We start from the raw sequence: 23,887 nt of genomic DNA on the forward strand, positions 1-23,887 counted from the left end.
AGAAGAATTTTCAAAACATGAGTCCAGATGAATGTGAGAGGGCTTTATTAGCGCTGGGGACAGTGAAACAAGAAAGGGCTGGGAAATGAGCCTGGCCTGCTTTGGCTCACTAAGAACTCAAAGAAAAAACAGGGCCTTGGGGACAGTTCAAGGGGTTTGCCCAGTACTGTTAGGGGAGGAACTACCATTGTCCATTGCTGTCCTGCTTGCGAGCCCAGAGGGTTCGCTTAGCGTTTAAGAGATTCCTGCCTGTGGAGGGAAGAAGAGAAGGGAGGCGGGCATGTACCCGGGAGGGAGAGGAGGAGCTGGACCTTTGTTTTGAGGGGTTAAGAGGCTGGGCCTTTAAGGACGATCTTTTTTTGGGGGGGCGGGGGAGAAGTTCAGGGGAGAATCTCAATGGAATATTCATCAGGTTTATGCTGATGTGCCAAAACGAAATGTATTCCCTTAACGTCATCAGTCGAGTGGCTGGCCAATGGCACTCACTGGGTTTCTGCCATCTCCCTGAGGAGAGTGATGTAAGCATTTACCCTCTGGTTGGGGAGAAGTGCAAACCATTCACTCCTAAGTGTCTCTGGTTTAGGGAAGATAGGGTTTACCAGATGCCTGCAAACTGCTTGGCATCTAGATTTTCTATTTAACTTCGCCCCAGTTTCCCCGTGATCCTGCCTTAAGGATGGGCCGGTCTCCTAAGAACTGTTTATCTACTGTCTTCTCAAAGACATGGCCTGAGGGCAAGGACTCTTCCCTCTCCTTTGCCAGCTTTGCTAGGTGCCCAACCAACAGTCAACAATAACCACTACGCCTTAGGAAAAGGTGTGCTTTCCAGTCAGCAGGTGAACAAGTTTGAGGCCCCGTGCGCTGAGCCCCCATCGGGTACCTCAAGGGAGGGCAGGCAAGGACTTTTCCTGAAGGAGCCTGCAGCCTTATCTCTTCCTTCCTCGGGCAGGGGCAGGTAAGAACCCAGGAAAATCTGCTTTCCTTCCGTCGGAGGGAGTCTGTTGAATAGGTTAAGAGGGCAGAGCGAAGGGAGGCGGGTGGTTCCCGCCTATTTTGCTCTGGGGAGGGAGATCGGAGGCGCTCCAGAGTAGCATGCTAACGTCGGTCACCGGCAGAGGGACCGGCCCAAACCACGAAGAAAACCCGGCCTCTAAAGACACTGTGTGCTCCACCCTCTCCTGGCTTCCCTCGAAAGGGACCAGAGAACCTGGAAGGAGGTCCATAAGGCAGGCAAGGCCGGGGCAAGGGTCGCTCGCTGGATCCCGGATGGCAGAGACCAGCTGGGTCCGGGAGGCAGAGTGCAGGGGCTGGGCGGAGCGCTGCGCCAGGGCGGAGTCCAGAGGACTCTGGACCTTTCCCCGGACCCCCTCCTGCCGGCCCGCAGGCCCCGCCCTCGGCCCGCAGGCCCCGCCCCGGAGGCCCGGCTGGTCCCAGGGATGCGGCTGGCCGCGCTCACTCCCCAGCGGGGGCCCGGGGAGCCGCCGGACGGAGCCTCTTAGGAGCGATCCTGATGTGAGCCGCACCGTAGCCTCCGCATGGAGGGGCCGCCCCCGGTGCCCCCCGGGCTGGGGCCGCCGCAGGGAGGCGGAGCGGCCGCTGATCCGGAGCTGGGAAGCCGGCAACACCCGGGACACGGGACGGCGGCGCGGCGGCACAGCGCCCGCCTGCTGCAGGCCGGCGGCGAGCCCGAGAGGTGACGCCCGGGGCAGGGCGCGAGGGCCGCATCCGGGCGGGCGCGGCGGCTCCGGGGACCTGGAGGCGCTGGGGGGAGGGGGGGGCAGGGGCAGACCCCACCCTCCTGGCCCTCTTACCGCCTCTACCTCTAACTTCCTGAAAACGGGCTCTGACGCCGAGCACCCCGATTCGGTTGGGGTGTGCAGGCAGACACTGGGAGAAGGGTTCGGTGTTGCGTTGCCAAAAATCTTAGCCCTGGATCAGACCTCTCCGAATACACAGCCGAGGACACCTGGCCCAAGTGGCTTTTGAACAGGGGTTCAAACAGGGCTTGTTGGAGAACCTATCCAGCTTTGCTAGCTCCTCCTTAGCTCATTTCCGCTTAGCGTCTTCTTATCGGCAGGTGGAGGTGTCCGGAGGGATGGCCTTCTCAGAGCCCGGTGAGGACACCGTCCCCTCCTCACCGCCCACTGAGGTCTGATGAGGCTGCCCGTGCAGCTCACATCAGGATCTCTTCCTAAGAGTCAGGACCCGCTCCTGCCCTCAGCCTTCTGGGGTCTGTAAAGAGGAGGAGGGGGAGTGTTGAACTGGGCCTCAGGGGACTGGCTGAAAAGGAGACGGTAGCTGATCTCTGGATTGTTTCACGGCTTGAAATACGGTCCTACTGTCCTTCCGGTCCAGAGGATTTGGACTTCTTTATCTGCCCCATCTGTTGGTGCTCAGCAGCTTGGGGAGGTGACCGGGAAGCTGGTTGGGGTGGGGGCGAAAGTGTGGGGGAATTAGCCCTGCAGCTCTACCCAGGGCCTGGCTGATTAAGGACTTCTAACCGCTTAAGGGGTGCTGGGTAAAGCCTGCCCCCCCCCCCCCCCCGCCCCCTAGGTTGCTTCTCGAGGTTTGGGCAACCCCATCCTTCCTCCTATCCTAGAAATCTAACTACTGGGCTCAGGATCTGTACAGAGAGGCCACAGGGTGTGAGGAGGGAGTGGGCTGGAGAGCCTGGGGCTTGATGGAGGCTGTGACTTGACTGGAGCAGGCATTGAAGTGTGTCAGAGCTCAGACCAGGCCCACCTAGGAGCACCTCTTCTCTGCCCCTAGGGCCATCCCCACCCACACCAGGCTCCAAAGAGCCTGAGCTAAACCTGAGCCCCAGGCAGGTGGTGTAATGAGATTCAAAACCTGCTGGCCAGACCTCCATCTGCTGCCGCTGGCTGAGAGCTGTGGGAAGAAGCCCTGGGTCTGAGGTCAGAGTGGTTGCTCCCTGGCTTGTTTTTGGGCTAGCCATGTCTCCTGTCCCAGCTTAACAATGCCCATGTTGTTATTGCCCCCCCCCCCCCCCCCCCCCCGCAACTCACCCTAAAAATGTTTTGAGAAATCTTGCCCATTCAAACAGCCCAGGCCAGATAAAGACCTCAGAGCTACCTTGGTGCCCAGCTAGGACACCAGTGCCTCCCCCCCACCCTGAGGAAAGGACTGGAAGGGGCTCAGGCCCGCTCTCCGGCCCTGTCGCCTTCACAGCTGCTAGGTGGGGAGCCTCAGGGGACCAACAGCCCTTCCTTGGCTGAGGAGGCCCACTGGTTGCCTGGTGTCTCCTCCCCGGGGAGGAAGCAGCTAGGGGAGCTCAGGAAGAGGGAGGGGGGAGAGGGGAGGAGGGAGGAGGGAGGGGGGAGGGGGATTAACAGCCTCTGGAAAAGGACAACCTAACCCAGGGCTGAGCCCAGCAGCTTAGAGTAATGAGGAGCCCTGACACAGGTCAAAGCAGGAGGGGGTGTGGGGCGACAGGAGGAGGAGGGTAGGGCTGTGAGGTCTGTTGTCACCAGAAAAGGGACACTCCTCACAACTCAGTCTAGCAGCCTCCTCCCCTGGGTCCGAGCTGTAGATCGGGGCACATGTCACTAGAGATGGCAGAGCCCAGCTGCTATCCTGGACTCCAGCCTGGTAGAACCCTAAACAGTACCCTAGCCGTTTCTGACCCACGCTGGAGGGGGATAGTGACCCAGAGCAGGTTCCCTAGAAACCCAGAGAGATCCCATGGACAGCCTGTGCTCTCTCTCGGCCTGCGTTGCGATCACCCAGGCTGCCATTACTCGGAATGGCCAGGGTGCTTTCTGTGCCCGGTCTCACCACTCTGCTTCCAGGTGACCAGTCACAGGTCCTAGTGCTGGTCCCCTCAGGGTGACCCCCCTCCCCACAAGGCACATGTCTTCCAGATGAGTTTATAAGAGCTGAGAAGCCAGGAGTGCTCCGAGGGCGGCTCTCAGCAGAGAACCCCAGCGGGCGGGCTTTCTTCCTGCCAATGCCAGAGGACCTTCGGAGGCCCCCAACAGGAACTCTCCTTTGGGGCTCACTGGTGTGTGTGTGTGGGGGGGGAGGTGTCTATGATGTTCCTTCACAGGAAGAGGAAGGAGGACGATGCGGAAATCTGTGAACTCCGCCAGCACTCCCAGCCTCACCGCCCTAGCTCTGCGGGAGGCCTCCCCTCGCCTCTGCACACAGATGGCACCGTCTGTTTTCCTGGTAGGGTCCCGGGTGGCATCTCAGGGAGACTCCCCTGAGCCTGGCTGCCACCGCACTGCGGAGAGGTAAACAAACGCAGACTCCCAGAGGTGGGGAGGAATGGGGAGAGCACTGCAGACAGCCACCTTGCAGGGAGGGGACTGTGTCCCTGCCCAGCCTTCCTCGCACCTCGCCAAGAAGTGAGCTGTGGGGACCACAGGAGGAGAAGGGAGGAACCGGGCAGTTTGGGGCAGGGGAGAGCGGGAGATCTATTCTCTAGCTTTGCTCAGGAAGCAGCATTAGCAATTCTGGTCACCTAATAGGGGAAGGTCTTACCCCCGCCACACCGTCTCTCCCCATGTGAGTCAGTTTGCTCCCGAATCTTTCTGCCCCTAAGTAGGAATCTGGACCTTACTGGACCCATAGGACCTCCACACTTCTGCTTTGGCTAATTCTCAAAACTTCTCTAGCCTTTGTCCCAATTTGTACGCATCCTTACCTGCCTAAGCCAGGCCTGTGATCCTCTCTCTTCTTCCCGCCACACTGTCCTCACAAATGAAAAGGAGCTGCTCCCTCTGGTATCCTTACCCCTTTCTGAGCTGGGGACAGGGAGGTCAGACTGACGCTTTGGACAGGAGTCAGAGGCCGTACCCCCACCTCTTTGCTTTCTGAACTGTAGGTTTTGCTTCTGTAAAGTGGGGATATCTAATAGCTGGCAAGTTAATAGATTGCAGGGTGAATGTGCTCACTTAGGAAAAATGCCATGTCAATCTGCGGAGGGCTTCAAGGCCTCCCAAAGCTCACGGAGTGTCATTAAGAATGACCTCTAGGAATGATGATGATTATGCTGGGATTGGGGATTGGGGAAGGTGGGGCGGGCTACACATTTGAGGGAAGGTACAGTCTCAAACTCTAGAGCTCAAACACATCGTCCGCACGGCTCCTATGTGTTGGGGAGCTGTTGGCCCAGACAGGACCGGGACTCCTGGTCCCAGTTTGGGCATGAGTCTCGGGAAAGCCACGCCGTGTTAGAGGTGCCGGGGGTGCGGAGTAGGGCCAGGGGAGACCCAGGCGGTGGAGGCCAGGTGAACTGGGCTGGGCCAGGCAGCGAGCGGGCCTGGGGGACGCGCTGCAGGGGGCCTAGGAGGCGGGACCGGGCGCGGCGGAGGGGGCGTGTCCCGGTTTGGCTCGTTGGCGGGGGGGGGGGGGGGGGGGACGCCCCCGATTCACATCCGCTGCCCTAGCCCAGGTGGTTTCTGGGCGCGTGCGCTGGGCCGGGCTCCGGGGCCCTTTGTGCGGCGGAGCGGCGCGGCGAAGGCGGCGGCCTCCCCGGGGAGGGGAGGGCAGGGGAGGGGCGGGAGGAGAGGGCGGCGCCCGCCCGGGGCCAGCGCGGCTGCCGCAGCTCCCGCCCCGGCCGCCCGGCCCGCGGTGGCAGCTCGGCCTCGGCGGCGGCAGCTCGGCCTCGGCGGCAGCGGCAGCAGCGGGAGCGGGAGCGGCGGGCGGCCGCGCGGTGTTTATGCCGGGCCGCGGGGTGTCCCTGCAGCATGGCGGATTACCTGATCAGCGGCGGCACCGGCTACGTGCCCGAGGATGGGCTCACCGCGCAGCAGCTCTTCGCCAGCGCCGACGGCCTCACCTACAAGTAAGCGCGGGGAGGGGGGTGGTGTCGCCGGCCACACCGGAGTGCGGGGACGAACGCGCGCGCCGCGACCCCCGGGCTCGGGCCCTGCACGTGCGCTGCCCCCGCGGTGGCTGCCTCTTGGAGGAGGAGGAGGAGGGGGCGGGAGAAGGGCGAGGAGGGGGCGGGGGTGCTGAGTAAGGGAAGGAAGGCGGCCAGTGCCGAGTGGAGACGGACGTGGCACCGCGACATCGCGGCCCTAGGTGCCGTGCCCCCGTTTCTGGGCAGATCCGGGTCCGGCCCTGCCCCTCTCCATCTCACGGGCATCCTGGCTGCTTGGAGGGGCCTGGGGGTGTGGGGACAGGAGATGTGGGAGTTAGGGAGACTTTCCCCAGACCTTGGTGCAGGACAGCCGCTCCCTCACTCGCTCGCAGGGTCACTGGGCAGGCGGAGAGGGCCTGCAGTAAGACAGCTGCCTGGGGGCTGCCCCCGGGAGAGGCCCAGCTGGACAGTTGGGATGTCTCCCTTTTCCCGTGTCCAGTCCTCTTTGCACGGTGCCTCTGTGGGCCCACAGGTTAGCACTGGTGCCCCCCTTCCCCCCGGGGATGAGTATTCTGTGACTGCCACCCCCAAGGCCACCCCACATGGGATTTTGGGGGAGATCAGGACCTTTCTCTCCGCCGCTGGCTTTAGTTTGCTTTTCTGTGGGCCCCGGGCCAGTTGTCCTGCGTGCTGCAGGCCTGGCACTGGCTCTCCCTCTGGCTGCAGGACTGTGTCCATGCCAGGAAGGAGCATCCGAAGCTGGGGGCTGAGGCGGAGTGGGGATTGCTGGCCAGCCAAGAGCACCCCTGCCCCATCTCCTGCCAGGCCCTGCCCTTGCCTGTAAGCGGTTCTGCTGGGCAGGTGGTTTCCCTAGACGCCAGGTGTCTCCTGCCTGCCCACAGCTGGGATGTGGGCCAGGCGAGGGCGCATATAGACCTAGGACCCGCCAAGGGCCCCTGACTCTTGCATTTCTTCTCCAGCCTGAAGGTGAGCCACAGAGCCTCTTCGCTGTTCAGCAAGAAGGGCTGCCATGGTTCAGAGGCAGTTAAGGTTCTCTTCCTTTGGCAGTCTTTTTAATTAAAAAAAAAATTTTTTTTTGTATTCATTTCAGAGAGGAAGGGAAAGGGAGAGCGATAGAAACATCAATGATGAGAGAAACTCATTGAAAGGCTGCCTCCTGCACGCCCCCTAGTGGGGATACAGCCAGCAACCCAGGCATGTGGCCTTGACAGGAATTGAACCCTTCACACCTCAGGCCGACACTGTCCACTGAGCTAATCCGGCCATGGCTCTTTGGCCGTCTTTGGGGTGGGGGGGAGGGAATGTCCCTTTGATATATTTTTCACTAGAGTCTGCCAAGGAAACTCCCTAGGGATATTGCTCTGAGTTGCTCTTGGCCTTGGGCAGGTTCAAGACCCCACCCCTCCCATACACCCTGTTGCTTTTCCTTCCTGTGCTCAGGTGCCAGCTGCTTTTCTTAGTCAAGTTGGGAGTGTTCCTGAAGTGGGGGACTGAGCCTTCGGGGCCCTGGACTGTGTGCTGTGCTTTGCCTGTACCCCCTCTGGGGTTGCTGTGCCCGTGGCCCACTCTAGTGTTTTACAGCTGCCATGCTTTGGCTGGGGCCTCGGGGTTCCGGTCCTAACCGGAAGGCCCCTTCCTCCCCTCTCCCATCTCAGGCCATGCCTGTTGGTTGCTTCAGTCAGAACATGCACTGATTGTGCTAAACCCCCTGGGGTCCCTGGAGCCGTTCTGAAACCTGTGGGACTGAGCAGCCCTAACTATGTGCAGCTTGTCCTGTGCTGTGTGGTGTCCATATCATGCTGCACTTCTAAATTGTTCTCAAGCCTAGCCAGTGTGGCTCAATGGTTGAACCAGGTCATGGTTCAATTTCTGGTCAGGGCACATGCAGGCTTGATCCCCAGTAGGTGCCATACAGGAGGCAAGTGATTAATGATTCTCATCATTGATGTTTCTCTATCTCTCCCTCTCCCTTCCTCTCTGAAATAAATAAAAATCTGTGTAAAATAAATGCATTGTTCTCAGGTTCATGCCTTGTGGTCTCCCTCTGTTAAGAGTGAGACGCTTTCAAGGGCAGGCCATGTATCTGCCTTGTGTGGCATCATGGGAATTTTTATGTTCCTTGGTGAACTCTGAACCCTGGAGGCAACAGACACTTGAGCAACTGCCTTGGTACCACAGGTCCATACACCTTTCACTGCCTTTGTTTGTAGCTCTCTAGGCTGAAATTAGCAAGATCCTAGTTGGGGGCATAAGAGCGGTCAGCCCTGAAGGGACACAGGGGCCAGAGGGCTCCAGCCTCTGCCCCTCTCACCCCCTGCTGCGTCCCCTGGCATGGCAGGCCCTGCCCCTTTTAAGTAACCCCTCTCATCCAGTAACACTCCCTTTTCTCTCCTCATAGCGACTTCCTGATTCTCCCAGGATTCATAGACTTCATCGCTGATGAGGTGGTGAGTACCTCTTCTGCTGACCCCGGGGAGGGAGGCTGTGCATGTGGTGGAAGAGGCTGACTTCTTGCTCAAGGGCAGGAATAGGAGAGCTTTTCTTGGGAATGTGGGGAGGTAGCCTGCGTTGCTGCCAGAGACGCTGACACAGTGCGGTGGGTTGTGCTTAATGGGGCAGAGGCAGCTGCAGGGATTCAGCGGTATCCTGAGTGGTGGGCCTGGCCCAGAGCCAGAGGGCTCTCTGACACTGATGGAGCCTGCCAGGAGGGTCACAGGGGAAGGGGTGGGCGTGCATGTGGCTGTCTTTTTACTGCAAACTGGAAGGATTGGGTTTTGTCTGAAATGATGAGTGGGGACAGGATAGAAGCCAGTAAAGTTATGCAGACTTTGAATGACATGGACGGACTTGTTCACAGATCCAGATACACAAGAATTGGTAAGAGGGCCGAAACCGGTTTGGCTCAGAGGTAGAGCGTCGGTCTGCGGACTGAAAGGTCCCGGGTTCGATTCCGGTCCAGGGCATGTACCTTGGTTGTGGGCACATCCCCGGTAGGGGGTGTGGAAGAGGCAACTGGTCGATGTTTCTCTCTCATCGACGTTTCTGGCTCTCTATCTCTCTCCCTTCCTCTCTGTAAAAAAAAAAAAAAAAAAAAAAGAATTGGTAAGAGGGTTTAAAGAATTTAGGTTTTTGACAAATACAAGGAAACACAGTGCCTTGCTTGCCTGAGGGACTCAGCTATAAGCAAAGTGAATGAGCAATATTCTTTACCTAATTAACATATGCTGAAATCCCAGAATCTAGGGGTGTAGTGCTGATAGAAGTAAGTCATTTCACGGAAAAGTTAGATTATTTGCTTGACTGGCATGGCTCAGTGCTGAGTGTCGACCTATGAACCAAGAGGTCATGGTTTGATTCCTGCAAAGGGCCACGTGCCCAGGTTTGGGGCTCCATCCCCAGTGTGAGGCGTGCTGGAGGCAGCCTGTCAATGGTTCTCTCCCATCATTGATATTTCTATCTCTCCGTTCCTCTCTGATATCAATTAAAAATATTTTTTAAAAGTTAGATTATTTTAAGATGAATTCATAAATACTAAAAAACATTCTTCTTGTTGCCGGTATCAATGCTATTTACTGAGGCCAGAGGGCCTCTGTGTGTCTGGATCACTTGACCCTGGGGAAGTGTTGGCCCAGCCTGTGTAGCCAGTGCTGACCCAGACAGATTTTTAGGGGGAAATGGGAGCTTTTCTGAATATTTGCCTTGTGACAGCAACAAGGAAGCCTTCATGGTTGAGCTGTTCAGTTTAACCAAGTTTACCAAGCACCCGGCTTTGTGCCAGACCCTGGGGAGGATGCAAGGAAGAGGGGGACAGAAAAGATACCTCCCGCCCATCGCGGGTCTCTGTCCTGTGGCCTCTGCCGGGAAGGCTGTGGCTCTTTGGTCGTGTGATGGGAGAGGAGAAGGAGGAGTTCTCTAGTCTATGGGTCCTGGGTTCTTAACCGGGGTCTATGGATGGACTTCGGGGGCCTGTGAATCTCCAAAAACTATATACCGAAGTCTGTGTCTGAGTGTTTGAGGTCTGGGATCCATAGCTGTTGGCCCAACCTCATGATCTGGCCCTACCTACCGCTCATAAGCGGGTACCTCCAGATCTGTACCCGCAGCCCTGACCCTCCCTTGAGCTGCCGTCCCGCAGTCATCTACTTTCCTGGATGCTAAGGATGCCTTCCCATGCCCCCCCGCTCCCAGGCTCCAGCACCCCCTGCCTGGACCTGCCAGCAGTCTCCTTGCCGGTCCCCTTGCCTCAGGACTTGTCACCTAGAATCCATTCTCCTCATTGGAGCCTGAGTGACCTCTTTAAAATAAGTCAGATGATGCCTCTCTTCTGCTTGTGACCCCGGCAGTGGCTTTTTGTCTCAGACTCTAAGCTGTCCCTGGCGTTCAAGGCTACGCTATCTGCCTCTCTCACTTCCCTCTACTCCACTTGCGGTTTTCTTTCTTAAGTGCATCTCAGGAAGACTTGGAATCAGAGGCTGGAACCATAGTTCCTCAGACTTTGATTGGCTGCTACTTGCTAAGAAAGAGGCTTTCCTGACCACCACTCCCCTCTTCCCGGGGTCCCTTTTCCTCTTGCTTTTCTTTGGAACCTTCACCCTGACTGAAACACATGTGCATGTGTTTCCTGCTTGCCTTCTACTTCCAAGTGGAGTTCAAACCCTGGGAGAGGAAGCAGGGGCCTTGCCCGCCTTGTTCACTGCTGTCTCCCCAGGCCCTCCCTGGTGCTGGGTACCTGCAGGGGCTCGGTGAGTGCTGGCTGAGTGAATGACAGCACTCCTCATGCGGGCTGTGCCTTCGTCCTCAGGACCTGACCTCAGCTCTGACTCGGAAGATCACGCTGAAGACGCCGCTCATCTCCTCCCCCATGGACACGGTGACGGAGGCTGACATGGCCATCGCTATGGCTGTGAGTTGGGCACCTGGGTTGGGAGTCCAGGGTGGAGGGGACGGAATAGGGTGGTGCACTGGCGTCAGCAGGAATTGGAACCCGAGGTGGGGTTTTCAGGGTGAGGAGGGTGGGCCCTGGGCTCTGACCGTGCTTCCCTCCCACCCCAGCTGATGGGCGGAATTGGTTTCATTCACCACAACTGCACGCCAGAGTTCCAGGCCAATGAGGTGCGGAAGGTGAAGGCAAGTACCAGGCCTCCCCCCCCCCCCCCCCGGAAAGAAAATGCCACCGGGCGGCCCCCAACTCCCTTGCCAGCCCCAAGGCTGGTGCAGCCCCTCGTTGATTGCTGTGGGGTCTTGCCTGTCCTTCGCCACAGTGGTGGGTACAGGCCCAGCCCTCATTTCCCAATGGCTCCTCACCCCACTCAGGACACCCTCTCCCCGCTTGACCAGGCTGGACACCTCCTCAGGCTCTCTTCCAGCCTTTCCTTCCCCCCCGTTTCTACCCACAGAAATTTGAACAGGGCTTCATCACGGACCCTGTGGTGCTGAACCCCTCGCACACCGTGGGCGACGTGCTGGAGGCCAAGGTTCGGCATGGCTTCTCTGGCATCCCCGTCACGGAGACGGGCACCATGGGCAGCAAGCTGGTGGGCATCGTCACCTCCCGAGACATCGACTTCCTCGCCGAGAAGGACCACACCATCTTCCTCAGCGAGGTGCCTGGAGGGCGGGGGCCGCGTGGCGGGGGCAGAGAGAGGGCCCCGCGGTGTCTGTGACAGGGACCAGAGGGAGGTCTGGCTCCCTTCTCTCTCACCTGCCAACCTGCAGGCAAATGTTCCCGGCCCCACAGGTGATGACGCCGAGGAATGAGCTGGTGGTGGCTCCAGCAGGTGTGACGTTGAAAGAGGCAAATGAGATCCTGCAGCGCAGCAAGAAAGGTACCAGGGAGGAGGCAGAAAATGTGGGACCCACCCCCAGCCTGGCTTCCTGCACCCCAGCTCCCCCAGTTCCCTCACAGCCCTGCAGGTTGTCCCAGCAAGCAGACTGGGCCTTGGGGAAGGTTTGAATGACCCCAGGCTGGAGCGTGATTCCTGAGGTCCTTTTCTTGGCTCCTTGTTCAGCATCTTCACAGTTTCCCCAAAAAAGTAGTCCTGAGAAATGTTCATCATGAAGAAAGGGCTGTGGTCATCTAAGTCTGAACAATGCTATTTAAAAAATAATAATAATAATAATAAATATACACACACACACATATATATATATTATTGATTTTTCACAGAGAAGAAGGGAGAGGGATAGAGAGTTAGAAACATCGATCAGCTGCCTCCTGCACACCCCCCCCACTTAGGATGTGCCTGCATCCAAGATACATGCCCTTGACCGGAATCGAACTTGGGACCTTTCAGTCCGTAGGCCGACGCTCTATCCACTGAGCCAAACCGGTTTCTGCAAAAATGCTCTTTTCTATATTCCCTATCAATGCATAACAAATTGTACGATAGCTTATGAAAGGCTCTGAGAAGTCCTGAGATCAGATGTATTTGACATGGGGATGGTTGACATAATATTCATTTGGTCCCTGCCTGTGGCGGAGACACTGGGACACCCTTCCCTGGCCCACTGGGTTGTTCTCTGGGGGTGGGATTGTACAAGGCACATGTTTCTCCTGCAGGACAGCCTCACGTATGTGCCCTGGCTAGGAGTTTTTGACCACTGTGGCCTGTGGCCCAGCAGGTGAACATCTGCCAGTGCTCAGGGGCTGGCCAGGGCAGGAAGTGCTCCGGAACCCACTTGGCTTCAGGGTGTTTTTTTTGCTTCCTGTTCCTTGGGAAGAGGTCCAGGTCCCTAGGAGGGCTTCCTGGGTGGTGCTGTCACCTAGTGGCTGGTTTGAGTATTTCAGTGGAATCTCTGGCGTGGTCCACCCCACTCCCAAGGGGAATCCAGAGGTGGCTCCTTCATCTCACTTCTGCGTTCCTCCTCAGGGAAGCTGCCCATTGTCAATGACCGCGACGAGCTAGTGGCCATCATTGCCCGCACCGACCTGAAGAAGAACCGGGACTACCCTCTAGCCTCCAAGGATTCCCACAAGCAGCTGCTGTGCGGGGCAGCTGTGGGCACCCGCGAGGACGACAAATACCGCTTGGACCTGCTCACCCAGGCGGGCGCCGACGTCATAGTGCTGGTACAGGCAGCCCCTGGGAGCAGCGGGGTGCAGTCAGTAGCGGCTTAGGGAGATCCGGGTTCGCCTCTGATTAAGCCTAGAGCCACCATTAGAAGGGTCAGTGGTACTCTGACGGCTCAGACCAACGGTGGGCCCCTCTAAACGCCTCTGGGTTATAGCTCACACTCACGGGGAACCTCCCACTTGTCAGGCCCTGCTCTGAGACCTCTGTGTCTCATTCAGCCTTCCCAGCAGCCCCCTGAGGTACAGTTACCACACCCCTTGTCAGAGGAAGAGAGGGAGGCTGAAGAGGTTAAGTTCTTTCTTCATGCGGTGAGTGAGCTGTGGGAACAGGACAGGCCCCAGGCGGCCTGGCTGCGAGGACCAGCCCATCGGTGCATGTGATCGGGCTTTGTCTGCTCTGAAACTATGCATTAATGGTCTTAGCTTTTGGAGGAAAGCAGGTTCTTTTGAGAATCAGCCGAGAGCTGTCAAGTATCTTCCCAGGAAACAAACAAAACACATTCTCACAGCATTTTTGTACGATTTTAGGAGTTTGTCCACTCAAGAGCCCCCTCTCCCAGGGGGGACCCTCAGCCATCCTATCCAAAGCTGCCCTCTTCCCCTCCTCTCAGGACTCATCCCAGGGGAACTCTGAGTATCAGATCGCCATGGTGCACTATATCAAGAAGAAGTACCCCCACCTCCAGCTGATTGGGGGGAATGGTGAGTGTAGAGCCCCCCATCACCCCCGGCCCTTGCCCCCTCACCATGTAATGTCCTGTCCTTCGGCATCCCAAGGTGATGGCGGATCTACATGGGAGCCTGGGGGCTGAATGAATGGGCTTTGATCACTGTAGTTGGGGGTGGGGCTGGATTGGGGTCCCAGGGCAAGGTGGGAGCATCTCATTCTCATACTATTCCTCTTTCCCTGCCGCTCCCCACCTTCCCCCAGTGGTGACAGCAGCTCAGGCCAAGAATCTGATTGACGCTGGTGTGGACGGGCTGCGTGTGGGCATGGGCTGTGGCTCCATCTGCATCACCCAAGAAGGTGGGTATCAGTAGGAGAAGAGTGACTGCCACTGAGAGCACCCCACTGGACCTCCGCAGGCCCTGGGGCCTCACTCTTGTCCCATGGGTACATGCTGAGTGCTTGCTCTGCCAGGCTCCTGCCTGGGATGGTGGGTTCAGGGGTGACCCAGGCTCAGGCTCTGCCTGTCTGGCTCAGTGACTTGGGGAGAGGCAGGGATAAAATGAGGAGACTGGGAGTTTTAGGTGTGTGTCAGCCTGTGTGCTTCCCAGATTCTGGTCAAGGAGACCCAAGCTAGAGGCCCAAGGCTGGTGTGACTATTTCTCTAGCTGGTGCCTATGGGAAGCCGGCTCACGGTTTGGATGAGCTTCGGGGCGTGGCAGATACCTAAGACAGGGAGACGGCCATCCTTAAATTCCTTGAATTGATCACCGTGTGGTGCGAGCGAGGGACGAGGTTCCACTCAGCCGCAAAGCCCTTTTGCAGGGTAGGTAGCCCAAACACGAAGAGGAGGAGAGTGGGCCCTGACCGTGTGCCCCGTGTGGTTGCGGGGTGTTCCCTGGAGGCTGGTGTCTGACTGACTGGTGGGTCCTTGCTTGGCCTGCGGGGATGGACTGGCCCCTCTAGTGAGGGTCATTTTTCCAGAACACGGAGTGATCAATTTGGGCTTTTCTCCTCAAAACATGTCCCTTTCTGGCCTTCAGAGCCTCTGCTTTTAAGTTCCTACCCTTCACTTCAGCTGACGGCTGCGGTGAAACGTGGGCCTTCCATTCAGTCGCTTAACAAATACTGCGTTCCTATGTGTCAGGCACTGTTCTAACACTTGGGATGCAAGAGGGATAAAACAGAAGACCCCCTGGAGAAGGCCTCTCCCTGCCCTTGCATCCATCCCCACACACGTGCTGGTTCCCAATCCTTCACATTTGGAGCCGCACACTGAAGGACCTTGGACAATTAAACTTAAACAAATGCAAGGCACTATCCCAAAGGAGATCATGATTACCCTAGCAACAGGCTTTGCAAATGAAGCCTCGAAGGGGAACTTGTATATGGAGGGAGGTGAGGCTGGGGGCCACCAGGCCTGAGTGCGCCAGGGTAGGGGGTGCCATACTCTGAGGGCCAGTACTGACCCCTCTCCTCCCAGAATGCCCCATAGTGCTGTCGTGGATGGGGTGGTCTGGGCCGTTGGAGTGACAATCACCCTAGTGTTATTGCTGCCACCCATCTGTCCCTCAGAAACATAACCGAGGCCTGGCCCCTTTCCCGAGAGGAGATGGGGCACAAGGAGAAAGGGTCCGGTCTCTGGCCCCTCAGTTGCCATTGACATCTCCGTCTTGCGTCCCCTCCCGCAGTGATGGCCTGTGGCCGGCCTCAGGGCACGGCCGTGTACAAGGTGGCGGAGTATGCCCGGCGCTTCGGGGTGCCAGTCATAGCGGACGGTGGCATCCAGACCGCGGGGCAGGTGGTCAAGGCCCTGGCCCTGGGCGCATCCACCGGTAAGGGGGTCTGCTGGGGACTGGGCGGGCCTGGGAGGGGCTGGGAGCTGGGCTGGGGCAATAGGAGGCTTGTGGGCAGGAGGCACTGACCCTGCCCCTCCCCCCACCGCAGTGATGATGGGCTCCCTGCTGGCCGCCACCAACGAGGCCCCTGGCGAGTACTTCTTCTCCGATGGGGTGAGGCTCAAGAAGTACCGGGGCATGGGCTCCTTGGATGCCATGGAGAAGAGCAGCAGCAGCCAGAAACGATACTTCAGGTGCCCTGCCCCTGAGCCCCGGTCCCAGGCAGATCAGCCCACAGCCCTTCAAGGGTCCGCACCTGCCTTTGACTTCCCAAATAGCACCGGATCTCCATATTCTATTTCTGGAAACTGAGTCACAGGGCACCAGTAGCAGACCTCCTGACTCGGGGTCCATGCTTTCTTACGTGTTAGCCCAGGGGGTGGCTGCTCTGGGGGTTCTTCTGTTGGCGCCCTTGAGAGAGACGGGGTGAGGTGCCCTGAGCCATGGGCTGTCTGGCTCAGTCTCCTGCCCTCCACACAGCGAGGGGGACAAGGTGAAGATCCCGCAGGGCGTATCCGGCTCCATCCAGGACAAAGGCTCCATTCAGAAGTTCGTGCCCTACCTCATAGCAGGGATCCAGCATGGCTGCCAGGATATCGGTGCCCGGAGCCTCTCTGTCCTGCGGTGAGTGCTGTGACTGGGGGCAGGGGGGAGGGGCAGGTGGGTGGCACCTGGGCGGCTCTTGGCTCCCCCACCCTGCTCCTTTCTCTCCCTCCCTCTCCATCCCTGCCTCCCCTCCCACCCCACCCCTCTTCCCTTGGTGCCCTGACCTGCTCCAACCACCTGCCTGCAGGTCCATGATGTACTCAGGAGAGCTCAAGTTTGAGAAGCGGACCATGTCCGCTCAGATCGAGGGCGGTGTCCACGGCCTGCACTCGTAAGTCCGGCGGCCTCCCTGCCCTCCCAGCTGGCTGGCACCGGGTCGGGCAGGCGGGACCGTGGTTCAGGGACCCCATGGACCATCTCCACCAGGGATGGTGACTGCTGCAGGATGTCTCCATCACCCACTCCTACAGGCTCGACCCACCCTTGAGCCCTTAGGCAGGCAGGCCCCTCCCCTCTCCTCGGGCAGTTCCTCCTAGCTCCCATCCCTTGCTTCCGTAGAAGCTTGGTGGCTGGTGGTGGCTGGTGGCTGGTGGCTGGTGGCAGGAGCTGGCAGTGTTGGGCTCTTGCTGGTGGCAGCCCCAGGCAGGCAGGGGTAGGCTAGGGACAAGAGTCCTCTGGTGGGAGAAGGGCAGAGAGACAGCCGCCAGGGCCGGCACTGGGGCGACCCCGGGTGGGGGCAGTGCTAGTCAGCAGCAGTAGGAGCAGGTGTGTGGCCCCCGGCCTGGTTGAGAGGGCCTGTCCCCCCAGGCCTAGGCGGGCGTCTAACCTGTGTCTCTTTCTGCCCCATCCTCCCGTAGCTATACCTTTCTGCCGTGTAAGTAACTGCGCTGCCCGGGCAAGTGTAGAGTAGAGCAGGGACCCTTTGGGTGGGGCCTGGGCTTGGGTGGGAGGGGGGCCCTGCATTGGGGGTGGCACTGGGGTGTCATCATGGGACATGGACCCTAGGACTTCCACCGTGGCGGGGGCAGCCAGCAGGGGCCCCTCCCCCAGCAGGAGCTGTAGCACAGCGCGATGTCCCTGGCCCCAGGCCCGAGGCTGTCTGTCTTGGGCTGGACCCAGTGACCACAAGGGGCCTAGGCCATTTGATGGGCAGGGGCGTGGTAAAGACGTGGGCAGCAGAGGCTCAGCTTGGTCAGAGCTTGCTCTGTAGGGATGGGCCATGCCTCCCTGACTCTATCCCAGCCGTGAGGACGGTCTGCTCCTCTCTGACTGTGGCTGGAGGAGTGTGACTGTCTCTGGGCCTGCTCTCCCCAAACCCCTGGGCTGAGAGGCAGGAGCTCCTGCAGTTCTCTGCCTCTCTTTCCTCTGGGGGCTGCCTGGCACCCCCGCCTGGGCAGGGGCATCTGGGAAGGGAGCAGGGTCCACATGCCCACTTTCAGTTCCCTCTTGCCTTGTCCCCACAGTTACGAGAAGCGGCTGTACTGAGGACGGTGGTGGAAGCAGTGGTGGAGGCCGAGGTGGCAGAGAGGGCACGCCCCAGGGCTCCCCTCTAGGCACAGCCTCCCTCCACGACTGAGCGGTCCACAGATTTGCACTATGGGGCCCAGCTCCTTTCAAGGAAGACAGGAGGGGAGGCTCTGAGGGGCTGCGGGCCCTTGCTGGGCATCCCCTGCAGAGTCAGGACTGCTGGGGCCCAGCTGCCCTAGGAGCCCTCCCCCGCCCCCACACACACAGTTTTCCCCCCTCTTCAGCCCCCTCCTTTCCCCCCTGAGCCCACCAGCCTGGGCTCTCAGGCCTTGCGCCTGCCTCAGGTTTTCTCACTGCAGTCTGCTCCGGCCTGGCTCCCTTCCCTGGGGCAGGTGGCCCCTCCTGGCTTCTCCTGTAGGGTACCTTCCTCCCCACCCCCACCCCGAAATGGTGCTCTCCTGGCCCTGCCTCTGGCTCCTTCCTGGGCTGCTGCCCTCTCAGCCGTGGGGTACTCCTGGGCTCCTAACCTAGGCCGGAGGGAGGTCTCTGCCCCCTTCCGCTGGCCCTAGGCCCCCTGCTCCTCAGGCCACTCCCTCTTCCCCTGCCCCGGGAGGAGGCGGCCCGTTGTTTCTGACTCACCACCACCCCCAGGTGGACCAAGCCTGCCCTCTCCTCGCAGCTGCAGTCGAAGGCTTTAACTTTGCACACTTCGCGTCACAGTTACGTTGTATATTAAATAACCTGAATAAATCAAGAGATGACAATGTCTCTGCTATCCTGTCTTTGTCCCTTGTCCCTGTCTTTGTTCCTTGTCCACTGAGCAGTTGACCCCCGTCCTGCTGGTGAGTTGGAGCCCAGAGTCCCATCAGAGCCATGCTCAGGGGGCAGGCCCAGCCTTCCCAGGAAGGTGCTGAAGGCACTGAGGTACTCTGGGAGGGCAGGGGGTGAGGTACAGGTGGGCTATAGCTGGAGGTCTCCCAGACCCGCTGCCAGCTGGCCAGCAGCTTGTGCAGGAGGCAGCATTACAGAGGGGGTCGTGGAGGTTGTAGAAAACTGGCATCGGGGGCCTCATCCGAGCGGCCAGGAAGTACCCATCGTAATGCCAGATGGTTCAGCCTGGCACAGGTGGAATTAGAGCATGACTGTGGTCCTGACCACCAGGCCTTGGGCCTTGGTCTCATCAGCTGAGACACACCTGTGGGGACCAGGTAGAGGGGGTGGCTCCCACTGCTCATGTGCAGCTCATGACCCACCTCCCAGCCTCAAACCCCTTCTGGGGGGACAGCCCTGACACATGGACGGCTGGACATCCCTGGCTGTCTTGGGACAGTCACATGGTCTCCTCTAACTCTGTTGTTACAGTTGGTCAGCGGTCACACAACTGTCCTACCAAGACACGGACACCTTTTAGGACAGAAGCAAGGAAGGTGGCCTGGGATGAGCAGAGGGTACAGAGGGCCCTTGCTCACAGTGAGGGTCCAGAAGCATTCCCATGGAGCTGGGTTGTAGGCAGCAGGAAGGGCAGGGACGCCCCAGGTGTTAGACCCGGAGGATCAGACCAGACCTGGCTCAGCAGCCTTGGTACGTGAGTTCTGGCTAGGAAAGAATTCTGAGTCAAGCCTCAAACTAGAAGAGACCATTTATTTATAAAGTCTAGAGGTAGAAGCAGTAATTCGTAGGAGAAATGGGCTTAGGGAACAAGTTCTAGAGCAAAGGAAGGGCCCTTGGAGCTTGGGAGTGAGGAGAGTAATGGGGATGCGCCTCGGAGGAGGGGAGAGGGAAGGAAAACGCGCTGGCGTGCTCCCACCGCGCCCTGGGGTCATCAGTCAGTGCCGCAGCCCTGATGTTAGCTAGCCATGGCACTGCTTGTCTGGTTTTGCTGCTTTTCTGGGTCTGGAGCTGAAATATCACTGAGGCCTCTATGGAGGAAAGGTCAGGTGGTCCAATTCGCAAGACCAACGATATGCTGGGGGAGGAAAGGTCACCCTGGGGGTGAGGTCCCACCCTATAGTTGTCCTTTGCTAGGTCTTTCTGCCCTGGTGACTTTCTATACCTGGCCCATTGCCCTTGCTCTGCTCATTGTAAGTGCCTGCCACAGCTGCCTCCTGGCCACACTTGGCAGCCATGCCAGTACCTGCCCTCCCTCAGGCTCTTCCTGAAAGAGCCACTTGGTCTGGGACTAGCCTTCACTGTGGCCCTTTCCAGCTTTGTGGCATCATCAGGGAAGAGAAGGAAAACGCTAGATGGCAGGACAGTTGAGTGGGTTCGGAGCTGGTCCAACCACTGTTCCAGGAGTTGTTGCAATGTGACGGGGTCATGGAGTCCTCAGAGGCCTAGTGCCCTGGAGTCTGTGGCCTCCGTGAGCTTCTAGAGTCCAGCATGACCCAGCCGGGTGGGAGAAGGATGCCTGGAGACCGGGGGATGGTAAAACATAAGGGGATGGACCAAAACGATGCCTTGTTTCATGGTTTGTCTTGCACACTGGTTACCAAAACTGTGCAGGAAGCAGCGTAGCCAACAGCTGAGATGGAAAAGATTGAAGGGTTCTTAGAGAAATGCCATGTCACTCTGCATCAAGGATGTGAGTGATTCAAAGGGGGAAATTTCCTTTTAAACTAGACCTAGTCAGCCAATGAGAGCCAACCAATGGAATGGTTTGCCTTGCAACGATAGCCGTCCAGTAAGGAACTTGAGGTATGTTAGCATTCATTTGGCCCTTCCTGAGGAAGTTTAAACAGAGTGGTCCTCTAACTTCGGTGTGTCAGACTCCCGTGGAGAGCCCACACAAACCCAGGGGCCCAGGCTCCCTGGGGCAGGATGGGCTCTGGGCCTCGGAATTGTCCCCGAGCCTCAGGTGACTGTGATACATTCCAAAGTTTGAGTATCTCTTTTAGATGCCATCTGAACATCCAGCTACACGAGACTCTTTCCAAGGCATGTGCCCTAAGAGGTGAATCTCAGATGACATAGCCTCCCTCGGTGCTCACTGTGGGGATTATGGGAGAGAATGCATGGAAGGTCACAGGTGCTCGGTCTCATCACATCCTGCTTGGCTCCCCTTCCCCAGAGAATGGCTGCTGGAGATGAATGCGTGCCAGGCTGGACCCAGACAACAAACTCATTCTGGGCTGTCCATTCAGTTGTGGTGGGGGAGGCCCAGGTGGGACCAAGGGTAAGAAGGCCACATCAGAGGCAGTCCGGAGCCACATTTAGGATAGATGCAGGTCCCAGACTGTATGGTGAGCAGAATGTGTCCGTCTGGAGTTCAGCCTGGCTTGTGTGGCCCAGGTGCCCTCTTGCTCTCACCCCTGTCACCCTCACCCAGCACTGAGCCGTCCACATTGCCCATCACCAGGATGCTGAAGATGTGGCTCTGCAGGTGCCAGGCCATGCCCAGCTCCTGGCTCGTGAGCAGTGACATCTACACAAAAGTGTTGCCACCCAGGGAGAGGCATGCGGCACCAGCAGGCAGCTAGCCAGCGCCCTCGGCTACAGCAACTCCAGCACTCGTTCTCCACGCCAGCTCTCCACGCCAGCTCTCCACGCCAGCTCTCCACGCCAGCTCTCCACGCCAGCTCTCCACGCCAGCATGTCAAAGCCACCGGCCAGGTAGCGCTGCAGGTACTTGGCTTGCAGGAGCAGAAGGAGCAGCTCGGGCCCTGGGCGGCCGGGCTTGCAGTACAGGCGGATGGGGTGGGACGGGAGAGGGCCGTGGCTGCTGCACTCTGGAGGACAGGCATCGGAAGAGCATCACTTCACCCTGCCCCGACTTCTCCTGTCGCATCCTTAGGCTGAGAGCAAGGGCCCTAGAGCAGTGGTAGGCAAACTCATGAGTCAACAGATCCGAATATCAACAGTACAATGATTGAAATTTCTTTTGAGAGCCAAATTTTTTAAACTTAAACTTAGACTTCTAATGCCACTTCTTCAAAACAGACTCGCCCAGGCCGTGGTATTTTGTGGAAGAGCCACACTCAAGGGGCCGAAGAGCCGCATGTGGCTCAAGAGCCGCAGTTTGCCGATCACTGCCCTATAGTGTATGACCAGGGAGATCAGGATGGGGCCAGACTAGCCCTCCGAGGGCCCTTCCAGTTTCTTCTTCCACCTTTACCCTGAGCTTTTTGTCCCTTCAGGATCTCTCTTGGCTTGTAAGGGCCAGAACCCCAACACCAAACTATCTGGATGCTCCTACTTAACACACAGGCCTCCCTTACTAGGGGTTGGGGAGGAGGGCAATCCTATCCACCCCAGCCTAACCCTAGCAGCCCTTCTGCCTTAGCTGAGGAGGTTGGAGGCAGGCCACCCGGTCAGAGGGTAATGTCAGGGTAGCCCGCTCTGACCTCTCAGGCTCTAGCCCCACAACCCTGCTCCCGACACCCACTGTCCTTGGGACAAGGCCCCAACCTGCAGGGTGTGGAGTCGCCACCAGGATCCTCCTTATCTTCCTGTCAGCTCAGGAGGGAGGGTGGGGTAGGGCCGGGCACCCAGCAGACTTTGGGCCCCAGCTTCCTGTTCTATGACCTTTTAAACCGGTAGGTGGTGCCATTGGCTACAACAGCCTCTGGGCACCTGGCTCCCTAGTCAGCTATGCCACACCTCTCTTCCTCCCTCCCCGCGCCCCCTAACCCACCAAGCCCAGCTAGAGCACATAACAAGCTGTAGTGCAGCAATAGCCCGGGACAGACAGCCTTTCCCTCTCCGTGAGCCTCAGTTCTCTACCTGTGATCCTAACAGCGCTGCCCCAACAGCTTCCTGTCCTTTTTTAACCCTCACCCGAGGATATTTTTTTCATTGATTTTTAGAGAGAGTGGAAGGGAGCGGGGAGAGACAGAGAGAAACATCAATATGATAGAGACACACTGATTGGTTACCTCCTGCACATACCACCAGGATCCTCCTGGGGCTGAGGATAGAGCCTGCAACTAAGGAATGTGTCATTGACGGGAATCGAACCCAGAACCCTTCAATCTGTGGCCTGATGCTCTATCCATTGAGCCACACTGGCTAGGGCAGCTTCCTTTCTATTTTAAAAATTGATTTTGAGAGAGAGAGGGAGAGAGAGATTGTTCCATTGATTCATGCATTCACTGGTTGCTTCCCATAGGTGCCCTGACCTGGGCTCAAACCCACAACCTTGGTGTTTCAGGGCAGACACCCTAAGCAACTGAGCTGCCCCGCCAGGGCCAGCTTCCTGCCTTTTGACCCCGCACATCAGCTGCTCTACTTCACCCTTCACCTTTCAGGGCAGCCTGAGCTCAGGGGGCCTCAGCAGACATCCCACAGGAGACTGTCACACACACATACACACACACACACACACACACACACACACACACACACACACGCCAGCAGAGCAGCTTTCTGCTTCTCCCCAGCGTTCCCTTCCAGGCAGGATGACTTGACAGGCTGTCAAGGTGGGTGGGAAGGCTCTCTCCGCCCGCCCCCCCCCCCCCCGCCCCCGAAAAGGAAAGGGAAATCAGGACTAGGACTTGGCCAGGGCAGAGCAGCTGGGAGGGAGGAGAGAGCCCAGAGGGGATGTTGTTAGGACCTTGCTGTGACCCCACAGGACATCTCCACCCCCGTCGTTAACCTTTTCCTCTCCACAGCTCCCACCCTCCCTGTGGTCCCTGGTGCTTCCAATTCCTCTCTATGCCTTTGGTCTCTGGAAAAATCTTGGGACAAATGATGGAGATGTTGGGGGCAGGGCGAGGGGGGAGGGGGAAGAGAACCCGGCAGGGGCCCTATGGGGTGTTCCCTGCTCCAGGGCACAGGACTTCCAGGGCTGGGTGCTGTAGGAGCAGTGTGACCCTGAATCCAGTAGGTGGTGCCAGGACCCACGAACCCGTGGAGCCTCAGGGAACGGGTGTGGGGCAGTTTCCTAGGCAACAGACAGCCTTTCTGGAAGCCTGCCCTTGGCAACTATTCCCCGGTTGCTGGCGTCCATAGTAAAATACGGCTTCTGAAGAAGAGCGGAGGCTCAGAGGTGAAATGGCCTAATCGCAGAAAGGAGAGAGGCGGGCTGGGTGGGGGGAGGAATCTGGAAGATCTGCTTTCCTCTGTCATGGCTTACTGAGCTCCCATCACTGACAGGTGCATGCCGTAAGCCTCGGCCTGTGTTGTGGATGGAACGTGAGGCAAAGGGAGGCACACCTGCTCAGAGGTGGGCCCTGCGAGGACAGGGCCTGCCTCCACGTCCTTCCTGCTGGTGGCTGCGAAGTCCAAGCCTCCGAGGGACAGAGGCTGAGGCCTGGGAGCTGTAGCCACAGATCAAGAGAGAAAACCAAACCGAACCCCCCTTTTCCAGCCCAGCTCTCCTTGCCCCGCCTTCCCCCTACCCCCCTCACACACACCCTGGGGCTTCCCTCTGTCAGAGACCACTGAGTCGGAGG

General features: G+C 58.5%; 1 protein-coding gene across 3 annotated transcripts; it reads left to right on the forward strand.

Moving 5' to 3' along the window:
* Window positions 1-1,417: 1,417 nt before the first annotated feature.
* IMPDH1 (inosine monophosphate dehydrogenase 1) lies at window positions 1,418-18,271 on the forward strand. 3 transcript variants are annotated; one of them, XM_084897234.1, is made up of 16 exons: window positions 1,418-1,693; window positions 5,711-5,809; window positions 8,247-8,295; window positions 10,650-10,751; window positions 10,901-10,975; window positions 11,245-11,451; window positions 11,586-11,673; window positions 12,718-12,917; window positions 13,532-13,622; window positions 13,852-13,947; window positions 15,279-15,422; window positions 15,535-15,679; window positions 15,966-16,109; window positions 16,279-16,362; window positions 16,889-16,905; window positions 17,495-18,271. In XM_084897234.1, exons 1-16 carry the CDS (start codon window positions 1,536-1,538, stop codon window positions 17,605-17,607), a joined length of 1,812 nt encoding a protein of 603 aa, XP_084753360.1. In that variant the 5' UTR covers window positions 1,418-1,535; the 3' UTR covers window positions 17,608-18,271. The 3 variants fall into 3 exon arrangements, with proteins under 3 accessions (XP_084753360.1, XP_084753358.1, XP_084753359.1); XM_084897232.1 differs by lacking the exon at window positions 16,889-16,905; XM_084897233.1 differs by lacking the exons at window positions 1,418-1,693; window positions 16,889-16,905 and adding an exon at window positions 5,541-5,617 and having other exon boundaries at window positions 5,653-5,809.
* The last annotated feature ends 5,616 nt before the right edge of the window (window positions 18,272-23,887 follow it).

The sequence above is a fragment of the Pipistrellus hanaki genome (genome assembly GCF_964339955.1).
Source record: "Pipistrellus hanaki genome assembly, chromosome: 10".
In the NCBI taxonomy this organism is placed as follows: Eukaryota; Metazoa; Chordata; class Mammalia; order Chiroptera; family Vespertilionidae; genus Pipistrellus; species Pipistrellus hanaki.